The sequence below is a fragment of the Mastigoproctus giganteus genome, chromosome 4 (assembly GCF_048544385.1).
Source record: "Mastigoproctus giganteus isolate SK-2022 chromosome 4, ASM4854438v1, whole genome shotgun sequence".
Classification (NCBI taxonomy): domain Eukaryota; kingdom Metazoa; phylum Arthropoda; class Arachnida; order Uropygi; family Thelyphonidae; genus Mastigoproctus; species Mastigoproctus giganteus.
The window spans coordinates 15,405,384-15,431,406 of NC_143578.1; the positions used below are offsets into that span (position 1 = coordinate 15,405,384).

Consider the following 26,023-nt stretch of genomic DNA (forward strand, 5'->3'; position numbering starts at 1 on the left):
GCATTCCCAGAATGCATTTGTGCTGTTGTTGTTGTTGTTATTTGATTTTTAGGAGCATTAGCAACTAAGGCCATATTGCTCCGGGATATGTGGTGGTCATTCCCTGACCTTTCCACATCCTCCGTATTTGGTGGTGACGGGCTCGAACCCTGGTCTAATCCAGAAGCGTGTGCTACGCACTGCTGCTCCTTCCCACCTGGCTACGGAGGCACCCCATGCATTTGTGCATCTGTGATGGTTAGGTCCCAGAACATGTGCAGGCTATGGATGGTGAGGGGTTTTTTTTTTTTTTGTTTTTGTTGAAGTTAAGTTCTTTAAAATGAACACTGTACATTAAATGCTGTTAAATATTAATTTGTTATTTTGACTTGACTGCTCAACATCAGAATGAAATTAATGTCAAAAATCAAATCAAAATTTCAAAATAATTACAACAGCCATCATGAAAAAATAAAAAAGCTATTACTTTTTTTTAATGCAGTAATATCCTCTGCACCTATTTATATATTGCCTTATTTCATTTCATCAACTTTTACAGAAATTTCATTTCATCAACTTTTACAGAAATCCAGAGAATTTTGTTCAGTTTTGATTTTTGTAAGCCCAAATCAGATAACTTGATCCAACAAGTGCAAGACTGAGATTTTCAGAGCTATTTTCTGACCTCCATCCACCCATTATGAATCTTGTCTTGCAGTTATTTGAAAACACATAAGATAAGACAGCACCTACTGGAATATTTCTAGACAATTTGTATGTAGTAGTAGTGGCATGTGAGCTTATGTAGTATCAGCCAAAAAAAAAAAAATTTACAAAACAAATTCCTCTAAATGTTTGTCCACTTCCTCCTTAAATTTATTTAACATATCAACTTCCACAATGTCAGATGGAAGTTTGTACCAGCAATTAACCACCCACTGGCTAAAGGCAAATTTCTGTACATCTATTCTACATCTGTGTTTCCTCAATTTGAATTTATGCTCCCTTAGGTTCGTAATCTGAACAAGTAGCTGAATCTCATCAGAATTCAGCGTGCTCAACACATTCAAGGCCTTATACACCTCAATTAGATCACCTCACAGGTGCCTAGTCTCCAGCTGCTGCAATTTGCAGAACTTAAGCCTCTCTTGGTAAGAGGATCCCTTCATTCCCCTCACCAATCTTGTTGCCCTTCTCTGTACATGCTCAAGAAAATCTACATCCTTCCTAAAATGAGGCCTCCAGACCTGCACGCAGTACTCAATGCGTGGCCTGACCATTGCCTTATACAGAGGGACAATCACCTTTTCCCTGCTAGCAAAATTCCTGTATATCATTGCCAAAACCCCATGATCTGCCCTGGGAGCCTGTCTGCGTTACTCAGAAAACTTCATATCTGACTGCACAATTACTCCCAGGTCTTTCATTTTCTACTACCTTAAGTGTAGTACCAAATGTAAATGTACATAGACATTATTTGAAATAACCTTCAAAGTGTAAATAAGTAGTAGTAGTGGCACGTGATGCAAGAAAGCAAGTGTAGGAGCTTATGCAGCATCAGCCAAAAAAAAAAAAAAAAAAAAAATCACACCATTCCCTCCAAATGCCTGTCCAGGTCCTCCTTAAATTTATTTAACCTATCAACTTCCACAACGACAGATGGAAGTTTGTTCCAGCAATTAACCACCCGCTGGCTAAAGGCAAATTTCCGCACATATATTCTACATCTGTCCTTTCTTAATTTGAACTTATGTCCCCGTGGGTTCGTAATCTGAACAAGTGGAAGGATCCCATCAGAATTCAGCGTGCTCAACCCATTCAAGGCCTTATAGACCTCAATCAGATCACCGCGCAGGTGCCTAGTCTCCAGCCACTGCAATTTGCAGAACTTAAGCCTCTCTTGGTAAGAGGATCCCTTCATTCCCCTCACCAATCATGTAGCTCTTCTCTGTACACGCTCAAGCAAATCTGCATCCTTCCTAAAATGAGGCCTCCAGACCTGTACGCAGTGCTCAATGCGTGGCCTGACCATTGCCTTATACAGAGGGACAATCACCTCCTTTTCCCTGCTAGCAAAATTCCTATATATCATTGACAAAACCCCATGACCTGCCCTAGCAGCCTGTCTGCATTGCTCAGAAAACTTCATATCTGACTGCACAATTACTCCCAGGTCTTATTCATTTTCTACCACCTTAAGTGTAGTACCACACAGTTGGTACTTTTCTCTGGGGTTACTTCTACCCATATGCAGTACTTTGCATTTGTCAAGGTTAAACTTCAGTTGCCACTTCTTAGCCCATCTGCCCAAATTATCTAGATCCTGTTGCAGAAGCACACTGCCATGACTGTCATTAACAACCCGGCCAACCTTTGTGTCATCTGCAAACTTCGACATTAAGCCTGATATACCTTCATCAATATCATTGATAAATACACAAAACAACAGTGGACCCAACACCGAACCTTGTGGGACTCCACTAATATGGGCATTGGTGACAGGTTATTAAAATTAAATGCCATACCACATGGAGCCATGTGTTATAGTATTTAATTTTAATGATGAATGTACACATACATTCGCCCGGCAACCCAAAGGTCGCGGGTTCGATTCCCGCCTCGGGCTTGGATCAAAGTACAGCAAAAACCTTGGGAGGTGCAATATGGCCACAGAAGCCGATGCGCCAACAACTACCAAATCAAAAAATCAAATCACACATACATTCAGCATGTGTAGATTTTTTTTTTTTTTTTTTTGACTGGACAAATAAGTGGCTAAAACTTAATCTTATAAACCATAATTTTTGGAATTAGTCAGAGCAGTTACCCTGGCTTTATTATACGGTACTTTTCCAAGATAGAAAGTCATTCACTTCTCTAGCTAGTTCATATCAAATCTATTAGTCTTTCACATATGATATATAGGAATTTTTCTAGCAGGGAAAAGATGATTGTCCCTCTATATAAGGCAATGGTCAGGCCATGCCTTGAGTACTGTGTACAGGTCTGGAGGCCTCATTTTAGGAAGGATGTAGATTTTCTTGAGCATGTACAGAGAAGGGCAACAAGATTGGTGAGGGGAATGAAGGGATCCTCTTACCAAGAGAGGCTTAAGTTCTGCAAATTGCGGTGGCTGGAGACTAGGTACCTGCGCGATCTGATTGAGGTGTATAAGCCCTTGAATGGGTTGAGCACGCTGAATTCTGATGGGATCCTTCCACTTGTTCAGATCCTCAAATTTATGCTTCCCTTAGGTTACGAACCTAAGGAGGCATAAATTCAAATTAAAAAAAAAAATACAGATATAGAATAGATGTGCGGAAATTTGCCTTTAGCCAGCGGGTGGTTAATTGCTGGAACAAACTTCCATCTGTTGTTGTGGAAGTTGATTCCTTAAATAAATTTAAGGAGGAACTGGACAGGCATTTGGAGGGAATGATATGTTTTTTTTTTTTTTTTGCTGATGCTGCATAAGCTCATACACTTGCTTTCTTGCATCACATGCCACTACTACTACTACATTAATCATAACCTAAATAAAGTATAAAATCATTCACATAAAAACTGCATCTTTTCAATTGTTCTGAATTTAAATTTTTTCAAGAAATATTAGAATGTTCCATCACAATTATAAAATTTGACATTGAATAGCAATATAGAAGCTGCTAAGAGATACTAAGTCTGTTTTGAGACTTAAATGGATGTCAGGTGCACTGGTGAGACTTGAGGCAGAGAAGAAAAATACATGGAATGCATATAAAATCAGGTGACACAAAGCCTGCAGTAGATCAAAATTAATCTGTCATTAACGGACGTTAGTACCTTAGTGATGTGATTGAAGAGTAGGAAATTATGAGAAGTCCTTGGCTTTTCATTAAAATCTGAGAGAAAATTAAATTGTGTATTAATAGAAGCATTATGATTCAAAAAAATAACTGTTGTGTGAACTTTAATCACAAAAATAAATCAGTATTTTCTCATAATTTAGTATCAGTCTTGACTGTTATTTGCGTGGATATAACTTTATTGGAATGACAGTTCCGAACTGTTTTCTGTTACATTTGAAGCAGTGCAAAATTTGCAGCAATTGCTGCTCACTGATTTAATATCTCTAATAATAAAATGAGAGAAAAAAAAGAGTAAACAGTGATCGGACACTTTGTCTGTGTAGATTTTTAGTCTTTCAGATTTTTTATACGAAATAATATTCAGTTCAAGACCAGTAGATGACCTTATGAGGGGGCAAGAGTTCATCACTGAATCAGTGATATTATGGTATTAATGTTACTTGATTAGAATGATATCTGAATTGTATGCATTTTATTTGAGATATTCTTTTAATGGAGTGCAGTGAAGGCAAAGGAGACTGATAAGTAACACTTGAACATACCTCAAGAGTTCTTGTTTGTTACCGCAACAGAACATATTAGCAAGTTGTTCTGAGGGCAGAAATGTTTCAAATGAGCAGGCAGCTAATACCAGGGGAGAGAGTTTAAATAACTGTAAGGGGTGTGTCAGGGTAGTTAACTATACAAGAACACTAAGTCTTAATTGTTGTGTGAACTATACGCTACTTGTCCGAACTGCTGGTTCGGACAAGTAGCGCTGTCATAATAGGACTTACAGAAACGTGGTGCCACCCCGAGATTGGGGATGATCAGTTTCAGTATAGTATGTATAATGCATTTAGGAAGGATAGAGAAGATAGAAGGGGTGGTGAGTTCATGCTTCTTATCAAAAGCAGCCTGAACACAACAAAAGCTTTCGCAGATGTAGACATTTTGCATGGTGTGAGATAGTTGGAAGGAAATGTATAATGAGAGTGGAAGTAATCTACAGGCCCGGTGATTGTGAAGATTATGATGAGAGCCTCTACATGCAAATGGAATGGGCAGGTAAGCATGAATGTCTTATCAGTGATTTTAATTTGCCTCTAATTGATTGGAGCAAATGGGAAGGAAACTCCACATGGGAGAAAATTTTTAAATCAGCTAGATGATTGCTATTTGTATCAGCATGTCAGGGAAAGTACTAAGGAAAAGAATACTCTAGACCTCATCATCACCCATGAACCGAGTGACATAATAGGGCTGACAGTACAGGAACCAGTAGCAGGAACTGATCACGGAGTTTTGTGGTGGACAATGAAGAGAGAGGTAGGAGTAGCTAAAGGCAAAGGAATGGGTTATAATTTCAGGAAAGGAAATTACGACAGCTTAAGATGCTACATGGCCTCTAACTGGGTATATATCTCACAGAGAGCGAATACAATTGAATTATGGTATACCTTTTAAAACATTAATCATAGAGGCCTTGAATGCTTATATACCATTAAAAAAATACTCCACGAGGAGGATTCCAAGTTGGATGAATAATGAAGTTGCCAGATTACTTGAGCAGAAAAAGGCGGCATGGAAAAGTTAGCAATAAAAAGTATTGAAATCTATAACAGCTACAAATTGATCTGTAATAGTGCCACAGAAAAGCTTAGGCTGGCAAAGGCAGATTATCAGAAATCGCTGGCAAAGAGAGCCTAGGGGCGGGAGGATATGGAATTCTTCATAAAGAAGAGGACAAACCAGATCAGATCCTTATGCATGGACGTGGGGTAGTATTAGATGTCCACAGCTGAAGTTGCAGATGAACTCAATAGTTACTTTGCATTGATATTTACAGAAGAAAAACCCTTAACGTCAATGAGAAATTATGGGAGTGAAAAAATTAATTAATGATGCTGAAATTTCACATGTTTATTTAGTGAAAAACTTTTGAGCCTACAGGCCAATAAGGCTCCTGGGGTTGATTGCATATACCATATAATCTTAAGGGAGATGCAAGTGAGTACATTGAACCATTGAGGCTAATTATGAGAGCATCACCGGACTCAGGAGTGATTCCATTGGATTGGAAAAGTGCCAATGTATCTCCAATACATAAGGGCGGTTCTAAGAGTGAAGTGGGAAATTATTGGCCGGTTAGTCTAACTTTAGTAGTAGGGAAAATCATGGAGACAGTGAACAAGGGTGGAATTCAGAATCATTTAGGTAGAAATGGAATTCTGAAGGATACTCAGCATGGTTTCGTGAAGGGGAAATCATGTTTAACTAATCTGTTTAGCTATTTTGACAGAGTCACTTGGGGAATAATTTCAACATCGTTTATTTGGATTTCAGCAAAGCACTTGACTCAGTCCTACATGAGCGATTACTTTATAAGCTGGAACAGGTTGGAATTGCAGGGAAAATCCTTGGATAGCTGAATGGCTTTGTGGCAAGAGGCAGAGGGTTGTGGTAAATGGTTATGCCTCAAATTGGGTTGATGTATGAGGTGAGGTTTCCCAAAGATCAGTATTAGGACTGCTGTTGTTTATGATTTTCATAAATGACATCAATAAAGGTATAGAGGATGAATGTCTAAATTTGCAGATGATGTAAAGATTGGTAGAGTAGTTAATGATCACCGCCAAGCAGAGTTTCTTCAGAATGACCTAGATAGACTTCAGGGATGGTCAGAAAAATGGCAGCTATTCTTTAATCCAGCAAAGTGTAAGGTATTGCACCTGGGGAACAGTAACCCCAAAATAACTTATACACTTGAAGGAGTTGAACTGAAGCCGGTAGTGGAGGAAAGCGACTTTGGTATTGTGATACGGTCAGATATGAAGTTCTCAAAGCATTGTAGACTGGTTGCAAGGAAGGCCCATGGTGTCCTATTGATAGTTTATTGAAAAATTGCTAGTAGAGTTAAGGATGTCATAATCCCATTATATAAGGCTATTGTTAGACCACACTTGGAATACTATGTTAAAGTATGGAGACAGCACCTAAAGAAAGACATTGTGCTTTTTGAAAGGGTCCAAAGACAGCTAACTTGCTTGGTGAGATCGGCAAAAGGGTGTCCATATGAGAGAAGACTTCGAATATGTGGGTTACAGAGCTTGGAAACTAGGCACCTTAGAAGAGACTTCATTGAGGTGTTTAAAGCTCTGAGAGGCATAAGCAAAATGAATGAGGATGAAATTTGCACAGTTATAAATGATTCTAGAACAAGGGTGCCGGCCATAATTTCAAGTTCAGAGGAGATTTTAGGCTGGATTGCAAGAAGTTTTATTTTAGCCTCAGAGTTATAAATTACTGAAATAAGTTACCTACAATGATGGGGTAGGCTGACAGTTTGGGGAAATTCAAAGGTCAGCTGGATACCCAAATGTGAAAATTACTTTTCTTCCAGCAAATACAACTTCATTAATTCAGTCAATGGATCAAGGTATTATAGCCACCTTTTAAACTCTGTTACCTAAGATATTTTTCACAATTGGTGGAATCTACTGATTTGTGATTATTATCTACAAGGAAGAGGGAAATGCATAGGTTGTCCATTTCCTATTCTCATATTAATTTTTTTCTTATTATTATTTTATTTTTATTCTTACTATTTTATTTTATTATTATTATTATTTTTTATTTATTTATTTTTTTTTTTATTTTTTTTTTTTTTTGTTGGTACAGCGTATGCCATAGGCTTCCTTGCCCCATGTAGCCATTGCTGATACTAATAATAATGTTAAAGAGAAAAAAAATTTCTAATATTCTAGCTTTGAGCTGTTCTGCTGGAGAAATTAAAAATATTTCAGGCTGCTTCATGGGTTTCTACTTTCTCCTAAATATTATTTCTTTCTCTACATATGGGCGCCTCCGTAGCCAGGTGGGAAGGAACAGCAGTGCGTAGCACACGCTTCTTGATTAGACCGGGGTTAGAGCCAGTCACCACCAAAAACGGAGGATGCGGAAAGGTCAGGGAATGACCACAAATAAACTTCAATGCTCCCTGTAGACAAGTCAGGAACCTTACACCGTTTCGCCTTGACTCTGCCAACACGGACTTTATGAAGTTCAGTCCACTGAACAGAATCAGCAAATGACTCTCTCATTGACTTCTTTGACAACTCCCAATCACTGATGAACTCCATCCACAAGTTTGCCTCTTCTCTTAAACTGCAAAGTGACTAGCTCACATCTAATTATTGTAGCTTATTATTTGTTGTATTATTTTTCTATTCTCTAACGGATTAATTATTACTTGTTTTACCGGTAACTTAACTTAATACAATCCTCTTTTGTACATATGCTTTTATTGTTTGAATCTATATCAATGCTTATCGTCCTGTTGGATTTCATATTATTGTTATTATGTTTATTGATCTGATCTCAGATACACTGTTAATGGTTACCTGTTGTGTATCTTGCTATTAATAAAATAAAGTAAAAAATATGGCCTTAGTTGCTAATGCTCCTAAAAACCAAATAACATCTCTACATATGAAAAGTTATGAATAACTTTTCATATGTAGAGAAAGCTTTTCATATGTCAACATACAATTTTTGAAGGATTTATAATATTTAGATGTGGTTGGGGTTTTATGTGTGTGTGTGTGTGTGTGTGTGTGTGTGTGTGTGTGTGTGTGTGTGATGGCAAGACTTGGTTTCACTAAAAATTTTCATGACATATGTAGATATGGCATGAAAATTGTAAGGGGATCAGTAGCAGTTGTCCTCTAAACACAGAATTGTTCTTCATGAACATGTGGCAAATAATATAATTTTAAATTTATTACGCATATTCTGTTAAACCACGGTTTCATTAATTCAGAAAAATTATTTAAGAATAGAATAGTCATGATTTTAAGATGATCACGTAAATCTCGGTGAAAGGAAATGCTGAAAAGGGTTGCCTTTAATTCATATAAACACGGTAATCTTTGATTTTTCTGTTTTCTACAGGTTTTAGTAAATTATTAAATTATTGCCCTTGAAAAATTTTTAAATTTGATTTAAAAAAAAAAAAATCATGAACTTGAAATTACTGTTGCTTATATTTCAGACAATAGAGCAGCTTCAGTTTGAAATACGCCACTTTCAGGAAACACAGCATCAAATACAACAACAGCAACAGCAGCAAAGTGCAGAGATACATAATAATTCAAGGCTAACTGAGCTTCGCTGCCAAGAACTAAAAAAAGAGCTTGAAGCATTGCATGCTGTAAGTTAAATTTTTGTTAGTTACTGAAAATAAGTAATAAAATTGATTCGTGGATTAATATATAATAATCAAAAAAGGTTACTTCTAAAAAGTTTTGTAATTTCTTTGTTTTAAGATGTCATTTAATTATAAATATAATTAAATTGGAGAAGAGAGTATCCAGTCAGAATTTTAGCTTCTGGAAATGGGTGTTTTTGAAATATTTCGCTTTCCCCCCCTTTTTTTTTACTTAATTATCACATTAAAATATACTCTATAACTAACTTTATAACCCTATTCATGCTCATTAGTTTATTTTTAAATTTAGCTGGGGATTTTGTACGTTACTACCTAATATACCTAGAACCCTTGTATCATTCAAATCTTGCAGCCATTGTTATAGAGTGAGTGGTAGGGGATTTCAAATTTTATTAACTGTGATAAATAGGTAGCTCTTCTGCAACACTTAGGCTCGAAACACTTAGGTTGGTGTTAGTTGGGATAATTTTGTTATGTATTATAATTAACTTTCAAGTGTAGCAGTATAGCATAATAAATATAATGCATACTTGGTAGCATTATTGCTACATCACTGGAGAATTGGAGTAGGATTGGTATTACATTTAACTTCTCACTAGTTATTATTTGGGATTCTTTGGTTACGTTGGTGAATTTGTTTGTTACTTATTATTTGTAATTGCTTCAGGAACCACATTCGACTTCTACTGCCATTGTTTTGTATTGATGAGAACATACAATTTTAATTATGTATTGGGGGGGGCTTTGTCCCTGCTTGCTTTGTTGCCAACCCCCACACACACTTTTCTACATAACAGACACATTGTCTAAACACACTGTTTTCCTCCCCCTTTTAGTCCCATTCTTCAGCTATCTCCCTCACTCATGCTTTTTTCTTTTTTTTTCTCTTTCTCTTTCTCTCTCTCTCTCTCTCCGTTAGGAAGCTCAGGCAACCCCTGAGTACTGTGGATAGCCTGGCTCACCTTCCAGTGGTGGCAGCGGTGGAGTCCCACTAGGGACCCTGCAGCCAAGAAGCCAGCACAAATAACAGAACCCAACACTTAGCATTAGTAGAGGCACATGATGCAAGAAAAAGCTTATACAGCATCAGCCAAAGGGGGGGGGGGAACCTTCCCATTTCACTGATCCATTCATTCTTCTAGTTCTGCCTAGAATTTATTTAAGCTATCAACTTCCACAACAACAGATGGAAGTTTGTTCCTGCAATCAACTACCCGCTGGTTAAAGGCAAACTTCTGCACATCTATTCTAGAACTGTCTTTCCTCAGTTTGAATCTATGCCCCCTCAGGTTTGTAATCTGAGCAAGAGGAAGAATCCTATCAGCATTGAGCCTGCTCAATCCATTCAAGGCCTTATACACCTCAATCAGATTGCCTCGCAGGTGCCTAGTTTTCAGAAGCTGCAATTTGTAGAATTTAAGCCTTTCTTCATAAGAGTGCCCCTTTACTCCCTTCTCTATACTCATTCTAGCAACTCTACATCCTTCTTAAAATGAGGCTTCCAGACCTGTATGCAGTACTCAAGGGGTGGCTTGACCATTGCCTCATACAAGGGAATAATCACCTCCTTATCCCTATTTGCAAAATTCACATATATCATAGACAAGATCCCATGACCTACTCTGGCAGCTTCTCTGCACTGCTCAGAAAATTTCATATCTGACTGCACGATTATCCCCAGGTCTCTTTCATTCTCCACTACCCAGAGTGTAACACCACATAGTTGGTACATTTCTATGGGGTTACTGTTACCTATATGCAGTACTTTGCATTTGTCAATGTTAAACTTCAGTTGCCATTTCTCAGCCCATCTACCCAACTTTTCCAGATCCTGTTGCAGCAGCATATTGTCATTACTGTTATTAACAACCCTGCCAACCTTTGTATCATCTGCAAACTTTGAAGTAAGCTTAATATACCTTCATCAATATCATTTATAAATATACAAAACAACAGTGGACCCAACACCTAACCCTTGGGGGACTCCACTAATAACATTAGTCCACGTAGAGCAGTACCAATTGATTACCACTATTTTTTGCATCCAGTTCCTTTGTGACCACATCATTAGCATTAGCATTTGTAGAGGCATATGATGCAAGAAAGCAAGCTTATTCAGCATCAGCCAAAAAAAAAAAAAAAAAAAAAACCACTCCCACTTCACCCCTCCGTTTGTTCGAAATACCTGTCCAGTTGAGCTTTAAATTTGTTTAGGCTATCAACTTCAACAACAAGTGATGGAAGTCGGTTCCACCAACCAACCACCCGCTGGCCAAAGGCAAATTTCCGCACATCTATCCGACATCCGTCCTTCCTCAATTTGAATTTATGCCCTCTGAGGTGATTATTCTGAGCAAGATGAAGAATCCCATTGGCATTGAGCAAGCTCAAACCATTCAAAGCCTTATACACCTCTATCAGATCACCTCGCCGGTGCCTAGTCTCCAGACTCTGTAATTTGCAAAACTTAAGCCTTTCTTCGTAAGAGCAACCCTTTGTTCCATTCACTAATCTTGTTGCCCTTCTCTGTACCCGTTCCAGCAGCTCTACATCCTTCTTGAAATGAGGCCTCCAGACCTGTATACAGTACTCAAGATGTGGCCTAACCATTGCCTTATACAAGGGAATAATCACCTCCTTATCCCTGCTAGAAAAATTCCTGTATATCATTGACAAGACACCATGAGCTACTCTTGCAGCTCGTCTGCACTGCTCAGAGAACTTCATATCTGCCTGCACAATTACCCCAGGTCCTTTTCATTCTCCACCACTGTCAGTGTAGTACCGCAGAGTTGATACGTTGCTCTGGGGTTACTGTTTCCCATATGTAGTACTTTACATTTGTCAATGTTAAACTTCATTTGCCACCTCTCAGCCCATCTGTTCAACCTTTCCAGATCCTGTTGCAGCAGCATAGCGTCAGTAGTGTCCTTAACAACCCTGCCGCCCTTTGTATCGTCTGCAAACTTGGACATTAAACTTGATATCCCATCATCAATATCATTCATAAACACCGAAAACAACAACGGACCCAACACTGAACCCTGAGGAACTCCACTAATAACATTAGTCCACGTTGAGCAGCGTCCATTGATTACCACTCTGTCTTCTGCCACTCAACCATCCCCTTATCCATAGCAGCAATTTGCCTCCAATGCCACACTGTTCCAATTTGTGCAGCAGTCTTCCATGTGCAACAGTATCAAAAGCCTTTCTAAGATCCAAATATATAATATCAAAGTTATTCCCTGCATCCAGTTCTTTTGTGACTACATCATAGTATCCAATCAAATTGGTCAGGCAAGACCTGCCCTTAACAAAACCGTGCTGCGTCTGAGCTATAACTGAATTCTTGTCTAGATGATCCTGCAGTGCTTCTTTAACCAGTGCCTCCATTAATTTACCTGGAACAGAAGTTAAACTAACATGTCTATAATTACTTGTGTCAGCCTTTGATCCTCCTTTGTGAATTGGGGTTACATTTGCACATCTCCAGTCTATGGGTACCTCCCCTGAGTCCAAAGAAGCTCTCATAATTATGGCTAGGGGTTTGCTTACTTCCTTTGCTGCCTCATAGTATCCAATCAAATTGATCAAACAAGACCTTTCTTTAACTATTACTGCAGGCTTGTCTAGATGATCCCGCAATGCTGCTTTAACCAGTGACTGCATTATTTTCCCCGCAACACAAGTTAAACTAACAGATCTATAGTTACTTGTGTCACCTTTTGAACCCCCTTTGTGAATTGGTGATACATTTGCACACCTCCAGTCCATGGGTCCTCCCCTGAGTCCAAGGAAGCCCTTGTAATTATGGCTAAGGGTTTGCTTACTTCCTTTGCCACCTCCTTTAATATAACTGGATACATCCCATCTACCCCAGATGTCTTTCTTATGTTTAACTTCAATTTCTCCTCCACTTTGCTCTCAGTTATTACAAAATCATTTAACTCCCTGTTAGAGTTTGATAAACATTTGGCCCTCTCCTCCTTGAATAACTCATGTGTGGATGTAGATGCAAAATACTCATTTAGTTTGGCAGCTATCTGAGAATGATCATCTGCAGTTGAACCATTCATATCAAGTGGACCAATCTGATTCATCCCTTCCTTTTAGTGTTTATATAAGTAAAGAAGTCTTTGCTGTTTTTCTTTGCATCCTTTGCCAAAGATTTTTCATTATCTGCCTTTGCTTGCCTAACCTCCTTTATGACTTGATTACAGACTAGCTTGTATCTACCATAGGCTTCTGCATTGTCTGGCAATTTATGTGCATCCTATGCATTTTTCTTCTCTGCCACAAGTCTCATTAGTTCATCTGACATCCATTTGGGCTAAACCTAGAGCAGTATTTCTTAGTTGAAACAAAAAACCTAGTAGCTTACAAAATTACTTCCTTGAATGCTTCTCATTTAGAATTTGCTGTTGGTAACATCATCAGTTGGTCCCACTTTATAGAACCTAAAAAAAATCTCTGAGACCATTGTAGTCACCTTGACAAAAGCAAAAACCCTTCCCTTTACTCCTGATGGTAGTTACATCTTTAACTAAATCCCACATCAGTACACTGAATTTATCTGTAAATTCTTAATGCCTAAATAATCACTACTGATAATCAGATCAAAAGTGTTACTCCCTCTTGTTATCTCTCTAACATGTGGCTGTAGAAAACAGTCATCCAATAAATCCACAAAAGCCTTGCTAATATACGAGTGAGCAAGCCACAAGTTCCAGTCTATATCTGGGAAGTTAAAATCCCCCATTTGTAATGGAACATCAAATGATGCCGTGTGTGGTCATGTATTACAGAGTGAAACACGTGCAGGAGGTTGGTGAACATTATGGTGGCAGTTGTCTTTCAGTGGAAGACAACAGTGTAATTATATACCTGTGTATTTGTAGTGACATAATTGTCCCACTGGCTTCTCCCAGTAGCATTTTTAATTATATTTAATTTGAACGAAAATAATGCCTTGGACCAGAACAGCTAGTGGTAGTGCTGGGGGAGGGGGCAGTTGTCCTCCAAACACTGAATGAAATGCAGTTTTTTTTATGTTTGCAGAGCTATCAGGACCAGGACATATTGTCAAGGGGATGTCTTTGTGTGTGCTTGATGTAAGGAGTGTGAGGATATTAAGCCCCAACTCAGCATTGTAATGTGCCTTTATGAGAGCTTGAAGAACAGAGTGGATGATCTCAAAGAAATTAAATTGGGTGGCCCCATCAAGCTCTCAGCTGCCTACATCACTGCCATCACTGCACTTGATGATCAGGCAAAACAGCAGCAGCCCCCACGGCAGAATGCACTGGTCCCACAGGAGTGAATTGTCGGTGACTGTTAGGGAAATGGGAAATATATTGTGCAAAAAGGATAGGAGCAGGATATGTCTGGCAGGGGCAAAAGTTGATATTGTTGTAGAGCAGATATAATCTTTTAAGGGTACAAAAGGTGATATGTTGTACCCCTTGGCACTAATGATATTAAGAGTAGGAGATCTGCAGACTTACTTAAAGTACAGGGCAATGTTGGAAAAAATGTCTCAAGTTAGGGTTAAATTTGAAATTGTCTTCAATTCTTCCCAGATATGATAGGAGGGAGTATATGTTGAGAGACTTGTGAATTAATTCTGCCCTGGAAAGATTGTGCAAAACCCATGGGGTAGAATTTTTCACAGCATGGTCTGTGCTTGTTAACAGGAGACACTTGAATATAAAGGGTATAAGAATATTTGGTGATGCTCTTGAGGGTGTTAGTTGGGTCAGAAAACTGCTAGCTTGAGGGATGCACAGACTAATAGATTAACAATAGCCACAGGCAAAGGTAAAAGTGATCCTTGCGCTGCTTATATTCAAATGAGTAACAGCCGTAAAGGCAAGCTACTGGGAATTTCACAGACTGATATCAAATACAGACATTGTTGAGATATCAAAGACATGTCACTCGGATATAAGGGAATTTTGTTGTATAATCCCTTATGTCTGAGTGAATAGACATTGTTGAATATGCAGTACAGTGTATACAGAAAGGACAAAGTATTCAAAGTATTTTTGTTTTTAAGGCAGTCTCCAGGGTTTCCCCTATACGCCATGGTTTCATCTGTAAGGCATGTGCCTAAGCTTGTGGTATGTCAGAGTGTAGTTCTGTTGAATGTTTAGTGCCAGCACCTGCCAACTTCAGGGGGTGGGGGACATCTGGTTGCCCCACCCTTACCACGTGGAGGTGTGCCAGCGACTGTACATTGACTCTATTGGAGCTTTCAGGGATTACCTGAAAACCCCGAGGGTACTTTTAAAGACAGACAGGATAGGAGGGGAAGAGGGGTTTAAATGAGTGGCCAGTGCAATACTGAGTCAGTTTGGTGTTGACGTAAGCACTGGGAAATAAAAAAAAATGAGGATAGGAGTGTGTTGTGTAGGCTTGATAACTTTGAGTACAATGAACAACTGTACAGAGAAATAGTGGGCCAGTAAATCAGAATGTCTTATAATAGGGGATTTTAACTTTTTAGATATTGACTGGAACTTGTGTGCTGGTCGCTCACAGACTTGAAAGCCTTTTGTGGATTTATAGGATAACGTTTTCTACAGCAGAATGTTAAAGCAACAAGAGAGTAATATTCTTGATCTCATTATCAGCAGTGATTATTCATGCATTAAGAATCTGCAGATAAAAGAACCACTAGGTAGCAGTGATCACAATGTATTGATTTTTGGATTTACTTAAAGATATAACTACCATCAAGAGTAAAGGGAAGGATTTTTGCTTTTGTAAAGGTGACTACAGTGGTATCAGACCGTTTTTAAATTCTATACAGTGGGACTAACTGATGATGTATCATCAGCAAATTCTAAATGGGAAGCATTCAGGGAATTAATCATAGAAGCTACTAGGCTTTTTATACCAAAAAAGAAATAATACTCTCAAGATATAGTCCTAAATGGATGTCAGATGAACTGATGAGAGTTGTGGCAGAGAGTAAAAATGCATAGGATGCATATAAATTATTATCAGGCAACACAGAAGCATATGGTAGATATTAACTAGTCTAATCAAGTCACAAAGGAGGTTAGGCAAGCAAAGGATGCAAAGAAAAACAGGAAAAATTTCTTTACTTATGTAAACACTAGAAGGAAGGGGATGAATCAGATTGGTCCACTTTATGTCAGTGGTTCGACTATTGATGATCCTACTCAGGTCCCTGACAAAGTGAATGAGTATTTTGCATCTACATTTACAAATGAGCAATTCTTTAGGGACGTGGAGGCTGGATGTTTATCAAGCTCTGTCACAGAGCTAAATCATTGAAGTTAAATATAAGAAAACCACCCATGGTCAATAGGATCTATCTATGGCTTACAATAGTGGTCAAAATCTTAACACCAGTATTTCGGTTATGATATCGGTATTCCAAAAACAAATGTTTTTCTCAATAAATTTTGATGACAGTTAGGTGCAATAAAGTAAGGAAAAAACAAGTACTGTAATTACTTGAATTCAAGTTTTAAATAAACATTTATTGCAATAATAAATATTCTGAAAAAAATCATTAAAAATACACTTATTCTAAAAACAAAAAAAAATGCATATTGTTACTGCAAAGTTTAGTTATGTTTAAGCATCCACGCTACCTGTCCGAATAAAGTGAGCTCTTAAGAAACATAAGCAATCAATAGTATGATCATTTAAAATGGATCTAATTTTAGTACATATTTGATTAGCGGCAGAAAACGCCCTTTCAGATTCTATTCTGGTACTATTGTACTTGGATAATCATAGACGATCTCAGTCCATATTTTCTAAGCTTTGAACTTTTTTAGCAAAAATAGTTAAGTATTTCATTAATTTCCGACTCAAGTTCATCTTTTAAAATCTCATTGGAGCCAGGTAATTTCTTATTTTGGAAAGAATTTGTGGAACACTGATGTTCTGTTCCATGTTGGTCTTCCATGGTTGGATTATGTTCATCATTTTCTGAAGGAGAAAGACGTTTTATTCAGCGAACTATAATTTTCACTATGGTATCTTTACTGAGTCTGGGAGAAAGCAAAGAGTGTGGATAAGGAATAAAGAAAGCAAAGAGTGCAGTTAAGGAATCCTTCACATATATAAATGCAAAGAAGAGAAGGCTCACATAAACACAGCAGTTAGTTAGTTTTTAGGAGCATTAGCAACAAAGGCCATATTGCTCCGGTATATGCAGTGGTCGTTCCCTGACCTTTCCGCATCCTCCGTATTTGGTGGTGACAGGCTCGAACCCCGGTCTAATCATGAAGCGTGTGCTACGCATTGCTGCTCCTTCCCACCTGGCTACGGAGGCACCCCAAAGAAGAGAAGGACAAATCAGATCGGACGCATATGCAATTGTGTGGGATAGTATTAGATACCCCAACTGATGTTGCAGGTGAACTAGACAGTTACTTTGCATCAATATTTACAGAAGAAAATCCCTTCACGTCAATGAGAAATTATGGAGTGAAGTTGAAAAAAAAATGTAATTAATGATGTTGAAATTTCACATGTTGATTTAATGACAAAACTTTCGTGCCCACAAGCAAGTAAGGCTCCTGGAAGCGGCAAGTGAGTACATTGAACCATTAAGGCTAGTTATGAGAGCATCATTGGACTCAGGAGAGATTCCATTGGATTGGTGTAAATTGGAACATAAAGGCAGTTCTAGGAGTGTAACGAGAAATTACCGACCAGCCAGTCTAACTTCAGTAGTAGGGAAAATCATGGAGGCAATAATCAAGGGTGGAATTCAGGATCATTTAGATGGAAATGGAATTCTGTAGGATACACAGCATGGTTTTGTAAAGGAAAAATAATGTTTAACAAATCTGGTTAGCCATTTTGACAGGTCACTCGTGAGCTGGATTTGGAAAATAATTTCGACATTGTTTATTTAGATATCAGCAAAGCATTTGACTCGGTCCCACATGAGCAGTTACTTTATAAGTTGGAGCAGGTGGGAATCATAGGGAAAATCCATAGATGGATAGCACAATGGCTTGAGGGCACCAGGCCGGGGGTTGTGATAAATGATTATTCCTCAGATTGGGTTAATGTAAGAAACGGGCTTCCCCAAGGATCAGTTTTGAGACTACTGTTGTTTTTGATTATCTTAAATGACATCTATGAAGGGATATAGGGTGTGATGTCTAAACTTGGAAATGATGTAAAGATCAGTAGAGTAGTTAATGATTGCTGCCAAGGAGAGCTTCTTCAGAGTGACCTAGATAGACTTCCAGGATGGTTAGAAAAGTGGCAGCTATATGCTTTAATTCAGCAAAATGCAAGGTCTTACACCTGGAGAACAGCAGCCCCGAAATAACTTATACACTTGGTGGAGTTGAACTAAAGTCAGTAGTGGAGGAACGGGACTTGGGGGTTACGATACGGTCAGACATGAAGTTGTCCGAGAATTGTGAACAGGTTGCAATGTTGCATGGTGTCCTATCGATGATTTATCGAACATTTGCTAGTAGAGATAAGGACATCATAATCACATAAAGGTGATTTTATAACCTTTATAGCCGACTGGGCTAGCCAGGTGGGTAAAGCGCCTGCCTGGCAACCCAAAGGTCGCAGGTTCGAATCCCGCCTTGGGCTTGGATCAAAGTACTGCAAAAACCTTGGGAGGTGCATTATGGCCACAGAAGCCGATGCGCCAACAACTACCAAAAAAAAAAATAAATAAATAACTTTTGTAAACTATTTTTTTAATTAGAACCGAGAAACCGGTATTTTTGTATCGATACCGGTATTTAAATACCAGAAAAAATTACCGGGATCTCAGTATTGTAAGCCCTAGATCCATCCTATTATATCAAGAGAAGCTGTGAAGGAAATAAGCAAACCATTATCCATAATTATGAGAGCTTTCTTGGATTCAGGGGAGTGTCCCACGGACTGGAGATGTGCAAACGTATCCCAATTCACAAAGGGGGTCGAAGGGTGACAAGAATTCCAGGTGATTAGTGGAATTGGGAGATCGATAGAGGCAGCAGATGAATTTGACAGAATGGGATAGAAAGACTTTAAACCAGAGAAAATCAAAAAGAGGTGATTCCAAATTGCTAAATCTTTGACGGATTATCAGAGGGAACATATGCACAAGTACCACCTTTGAAGTGAAAGGAATCATACAGTGAATTATTAGGACAACTGAGATGAGAGGTGGTTGAATCAACCAATAATTGGGATTCTCTCAGAAAAAGTAAGTGGAGCTTGGCACACTCTAAGTGGAAATGGACATTGTTGAAATTCGAACTGAAACCACGTATATTTGTGAAATGGATGAGAAAGTGTTTAGGAAGTTCAGATCTTTTCGCAGAAGTCTTTTATATTAGTTTTACTATTCATAATGTATTAGGTAGTCAAGAAAAGGTGGAGCGGATGTTGTATGAAGTAATGAAATTTTTGGATATGGCATATACTCAGCAAGAATATACACAGCTCCTTGATATAACATGGTCTTGACAATGCCCCCTGCATACACTCAACCCAGACTCCCTCCAAACATTATCTGACTGAGTATATGCAGCAAGATTATACACTAGCTGATCCAGATGCTTCGTAGATGGTTACCAGTAGGTTCAGTCTGGTGGACACCCAAGCGAACATCTGAAAAAACCATTTTAGTGCTCATCATGACCACAAAAGATATCAATCATACTGCTTGAATGAAGAGATGGGGGTTGCCCCATAAAAAAAGATTTCTTTAAAGATTTACACCCCAAAATAAATATATTTATTAAATTTATACTAAACATCAAATATTTTTTTCTGATATTTTAGGAAAACAAACTCCTAAGGGAAGCCAATGAGGAACTTCAAGCTCAGCTATTGACTTCAGGCTACAATGAAGGAAGAACACTTCTCCATCAAGGATCTGTAATTGGTGCTTATGAGATGGAAACCTTTTCCAAGGAACAGGTACTGAAATACCCAGTAAGCTGGATTGAATTATTTCAATTCTTATATTTAAATTTTTTGTAGTTTATACAAAATATTTTTTATTTTAAAACTTTAATAATTAAGCTTTTTATTTTTGACTATTCTGTGAAAGTCACTTTTACACCAACAAAATGTAAAAATGATGTGTTTACTTAGTAGTTAATACATGCAATTTAGTTATGGTTATGTATCATAAAAGTCAGTTCTCTATGACTGGGGTGTTCACCACTCTTCAATCAAGGATGTAGTTAGCCGATCTCAGGCAGAGAAGGTAGGGTTCTACCCGCAGATTACACATTTTGAGAAGTTTTGGTTGAAATCTTGTTGTATATGGAATTCTTGGGTTTCTCCATTCAGGACTACAGATGACCCATCTTAAGCAATGGGAATAGAATGTTTTTTCAGCTTTGCAAAACATGCTGATTGGCCCGATATAATAGGTATTAATTTAATATACATATAACTTGATGATAAAAAAAATCATTGAAATAGGTGCATTTGGCCAAGGAGTGGTTAATAGTAAAATTGAACATTAGCACATTACTGAATTTAACTGAGAAGGAATGAGAAATACATAGATTGGACAAGGGCTGGTACAACTTTAGGGGATTAATGAGTTACAGTAGTATTATTTGTAGAAGAAGAAGAGAAATTTACCCCAATATGCTACGTAGAACACTTCTGTATGATACTCTCCAGAAATTAAAACTAATGAAAGATTAACGCAAAATGATTACAGTAAAAAAATAGATTGAAAACAACTCAAAAAAATAATTAAATTAAGAAGTTTAACATAAATTTCGCAAACCATTTTCCTTCCTGAAGTTGACACAACTTTTCAACCATATGTTGTGATCACAGGATTGAAAATTACAGAATATGTGTGAGCTTGAATTCAAGCTCACACATACTCCATAATTTCCTGAATTTTTAATTGTTTTCAATTGAATTTTTGCTGTAATCATTTTGCATTAATCTTTTATCTATTTTAATTTTAATTTTAAAACTCGCAACAATTGTAAAGCAGTTATTAATCAGTCCAAACTAGAGTTTGAACAGGCTAAGAGTAGAAAACTTGCTTCTTGCCCTAATGGTAGCCGAGCATTCTGGTCTCTTGCCAAAGCTATTGGCCGCAACTTTTGCCCATCTCTGCTCCCACCTCTGTCCAAACCAGATGGTTCTGTTGCCACTTCAGCCAAGGATAAAGCTGACCTGCTAGCATCCCATTTTTCTTCCAACTCATGTATTAATGATCTTGGTAAAACACCTCCCACCATTCCCAACACGCTCCATTCAATGCCTCCTGTGGTCTTCCATCAAATGGATGTCAGAAGGATTTTGACGAATCTTGATGCTAAGAAAGCTCCAGGTCCCGATGGTATTTCTCCACTTGTTCTCAAAACCTGTGCTCCTGAACTTACTCCTATTCTTTGCTGCCTTTTTTTACTTTCTTATTCCAAAGGTGTTTTTCCTGCTGCTTGGAAATTTGCTCATATCCAGCCAGTTCCTAAAAAGGGTGACAAATCCCTCCCATCCAAATATCGTCCCATTGCAATTACTTCTACTCTTTCTAAAGTAATGAAGAAATCAATTAACTGCCAACTCTTAAACTACCTAGAAACCTTCCATCTGATCAAAGATCGCCAGTATGGATTCAGTCGGTGTCGATCCACTGGTGATATTCTTGCTTATGTTACCCATTTATGGACTAATTCAATGGAAAGGTTCGGGGTAACACAAGTAGTTGCTCTTGACATCTCAAAGGCTTTCGATTGTATTTGGCATAAAGGTCTTCTAAACAAGCTCACATCTTATGGTTTGCCAACTGTTTTTAGTAATTGGTTATCCAGTTTTCTCTGTGATCGCTCACTGAGGGTGATGGTAGATGGCTCTCTGTCTTCTAACTTCTCCACTAATGCCGGTGTCTCCCAAGGTTCAGTTCTTTCCCCCACTCTTTTCCTCTTGTATATTAATGACCTTCTTCCATTGACTGGAAATCCTATCCATAGTTTTGCTGATGATAGCACATTGCATTCCACTTTCCATTTTGAGAAACCTTGTCCTGCTCAATCAGCTTCAATTTCTCGAAAATCTGCTACCAATTTCTTAAATGCCGATCTTCAGGTAATTCTCCAGTGGGGCAAAGACAACTTAGTTGATTTCAACCCTTCTAAAACTCAGTCTTGTTTTATATCTCGCAAAAAGGATTCTTCTGCACCTATACTTATCTTTAGTGACACTCCGATTTCTAGGCAAAATGATATATCTCTTTTGGGGATTACCCTGACTTCTAATCTCTCTTGGCACAAGCACATTACAAATATTGCTTCCTCCGCATCTAAAAAACTTGATTTTCTCTTTCGCTCTCAGTGTTACTTTTCTTCCAAACAGCTGCTCACTCTGTATAAATCGCAAATCCGCCCTGCCATGAAATATTGTTCCCACATCTGGGGTGGTGCCCCCAAAACTTCTCTCAGGCTTCTTGATTCCATTCAGAAGAGGGCAGTTAGGTTAATTAATGATTCATCTCTAACAGAGTCTCTCCACTCGCTGTCTCATAGACGTACTGTTTCTGCTGCATGCCTCTTCTACAGATACTTCTTTGGGCACTGTTCTTCTGAATTGGCTTCTATAATTCCCACTCTCTCTTTCAAAACGGTCCAAACCCGTGCCGCTAACATCCATTTACTGTCCAACTTCAAACTCACAGAACCAACTTTTCATCTTCCTCGTTTATTCATTCAACTGCCGTTTTCTGGAACAACCTTCCTTCATACGTATATCCTGAAAATTACAGTCTACAGAAGTTCAAGTCCAATGTTAACAAATATCTTATTTCATCTTCTCAACCTGCAACCCAAGCATAGTACTAAGTACTATAAGTTCTAATACCTCTCGTGTTTGGGGTTTACATAAAAAAAAAAAAAAAAAAAAAATTTGTGGAGAGTATCGTACGGAAGTGTTCTACATATTCGAATAAATTTCTCTTATTCTTCTACAAATATTGAAATCAACTTAGAACTTATTGAGCAACCTAGCTCTGTTATATACTGTCAAAGAAGTATTTAGAATTTTAATTAGAGCTTCACTGTTTGTTGTTAGTTAGTGGTAAGGTGGAGTAAGTTTTTTTTTTTTTTTTTTTTTTTAACTTTACCATAAGTTTTGCCAGCATTCTGATATTAATGGTCTGGATGATCGGAACACTTAACTATCTTTGAGATTGTATGAAAGGTTGTTGGATAAGTCTGTTCAAGGATTCCATATTCTTTTGAGAAAACCTTAGCAGTCAACTGAAAAATTGCTAAATTTGCCATCATTCCAATAATGTCAGACTGGATCAGTCACATACCTCAAATCCTCTGCAGTTGTCTTCCCTCAGTTGTTTGAGGAAGTACCTACTTCGCCTCTTACTCCAGTGAGTTTTCATTCTACTCGGATTCTTTTCCTAAGGTGGCTTGTTTTGTTGCAGACATTTTTTCTTTGAAACTTAGCTTCTAGTCAAGGATGAAAAACATACTCCATTGCATCTGGACACTTATCAACAGGTGCACTTCCTTAGGAAGTTCATTTCTTCTCTGTGTTAAACTAACTATAATCACCCATCCCTTCTTAGGTTACTCATATTCATTGAATTTCTGTTTGCATGCTCTTATTTCTGTTTTGGAGCTAAATTAAACCACTTAGTGTTTATCTGCGTTCCTACTCTAGGCATGTGATTCTTCATCTGTTAGTTTTTTGTTTGTTTTTTTCCATACCCACCTTAAGGTATAGAAGATTAAATCCAGACCCTTTTTTTGAAATTAAAGAACTGATTTTAATTTTTATTTACAAAATTCAGTTTTTATTTTTTTATGTTTAATTCAGAGAATTCCAAAGACTTTGAGGTTGTCATGTTCCAAATTGTTTTGACAAATTTTGGCATCATATCAGCATTGTTTTCACTGCATATATTGATGTAATTTATCAAATAAAATACAATTATTGAGTAATACTTGAAAAAATAAATGATATAAATTTTTAATGTCTTGGTACTCAACAGTGGTGAGCTCCACACATGAAAGCTAATAACTAATGTAGTCAATTTCAGATGGCCATAGTTAAGCTTGTGCTTATGAGATTGTATGAAAGGTTGTTGGATAAGTCTGTTCAAGGATTCCATATTCTTTTGAGAAAACCTTAGCAGTCAACTGAAAAATTGCTAAATTTGCCATCATTCCAATAATGTCAGACTGGATCAGTCACATACCTCAAATCCTCTGCAGTTGTCTTCCCTCAGTTGTTTGAGGAAGTACCTACTTCGCCTCTTACTCCAGTGAGTTTTCATTCTACTCGGATTCTTTTCCTAAGGTGGCTTGTTTTGTTGCAGACATTTTTTCTTTGAAACTTAGCTTCTAGTCAAGGATGAAAAACATACTCCATTGCATCTGGACACTTATCAACAGGTGCACTTCCTTAGGAAGTTCATTTCTTCTCTGTGTTAAACTAACTATAATCACCCATCCCTTCTTAGGTTTGTCAAATTATTTTTGGCACATCTTTCAGCATGAAAAAAGTTTGGAAAGCATTGGTATAACCTAATCAAAGTTGTTTTGGAAGAGCCCCCTCTCCCAGCGTAATAACCCTTCTCCACTCAATATATATTACCACTTTTGTCTTTACAGTCAGCAGTTTGTTCTCAAAGGAAGGTTTCTTGGAAGGTTTATTCTTTGAGATTAGCTGTAGCATAAATCTTAAAATAATTTTTGAAAGGACAAATTTGTTTTTTGGTTTTGAAAGAGTGTATGAATTGTGCTACTCTGTCCTAATATAAAATGGTTAGTACCCCCCCTCAATTTATGAACATATTATTCATATTGTTAATAATAATAAAAGAAAAAAAACAAGAGATCTGTGTTGTTGTTGGGAAGAGGGTGGAAGTGTTGCTTTGGAACAGCAATTTCAGCCGCCATCACCATCTGCTACTGCCTTTTCTTTCATTACAACATTTTATGACCTTTGTCGTCACTGAAACCTTTTCCTCCCCATGCACTTTTCTTGACAATGGAGTGGCAAAATTCACTGGGACCACATCTATGTTTCTGGTGATGGAGGGATAAACACTACTTTTTTTCTTTGCAAAAAGTTTGACTGTAGGAGTTTTATAATATGGGTTATATGCATATTTAAAATTTCACTTTTTAGTCACAGTGAAAGTTAAATGATAGGCACACAGTTTCCATTAAAAAATAAGATAATAAGTTGATAATTTCAGAGAAAATAGTTCATTGTTCCACAATCAATTTTATTAATATTGAATTTTGTTTCAGATGCTTGAAGCACTTAAAGAACAGCAGGAAGTGAATACCAAACTCAGAACTTATATTGATGGCATCTTGTTAAATATTGTGGAAAACCATCCACAATTACTAGAGGTGAAGTCACAGCCAAAGTGATATTTATCCACCGTAAAGTGATCACACCTCCTTCCGTCCATTTTCACTTTCCAAGATAGATTTAGTCAATTCAGTTAAAATGTACAGAAGATAGCCTATACATCTTTCAGTATAGATGATATTCTATATTGGAATTAATATGCCCATCCCCTTCCTATTTTGCTATATTTTTATACTGCTTAAACATTGAATACAAATGGGGGGGGGGGTAAAAATGTTTGGTAGATCTAAACATTTTGGTTTTTAATGGAAAAACATTTACTGCAGGCTTACAGATCATAAAACAGTGGAAGAATTTAGTTAGATCAAAATGGTATTTTGTATTTCAATATTTTACATCAATTTTCATTATATTTTCATAGATTATATTATAAAGTAAACTTTTTAGTGTAAATAATAATGTAATTAATCCTGGTGAAAACATAATTAGGATCTGCATGCAGTTAAATTATCAGTATGTTTTTCTAGATCATGTTGTGGGCTAGTAACAAAATGGTTGGTGGTAAGTTCTTTTAATCATGTAGTGGGCACATTGGTGTATCCTAGAAATGAAAAATAAAGTACTAAAAATACCTCAAGTATGGTATTCACTTTCAATC

The 26,023-nt window shown here is 37.5% G+C and overlaps 1 protein-coding gene across 2 annotated transcripts in view; it reads left to right on the forward strand.

The window, feature by feature from the left end:
- Positions 1–25,568, forward strand: part of LOC150086431 (rab11 family-interacting protein 4A-like) — a 44,070-nt gene extending 18,502 nt beyond the window's left edge. The window contains exons 4-6 of one of the 2 annotated variants that reach the window (XM_090371377.1): positions 8,860–9,018; positions 19,834–19,986; positions 25,299–25,568. In XM_090371377.1, the coding sequence (XP_090227503.1) occupies positions 8,860–9,018; positions 19,834–19,986; positions 25,299–25,424 (438 nt within the window). In that variant the 3' untranslated portion in view covers positions 25,425–25,568. The remainder of the gene's footprint in view (positions 1–8,859; positions 9,019–19,833; positions 19,987–25,298) is intronic. The other variant, XM_090371379.1, reaches the window with a different exon arrangement.
- Positions 25,569–26,023: the final 455 nt, after the last annotated feature.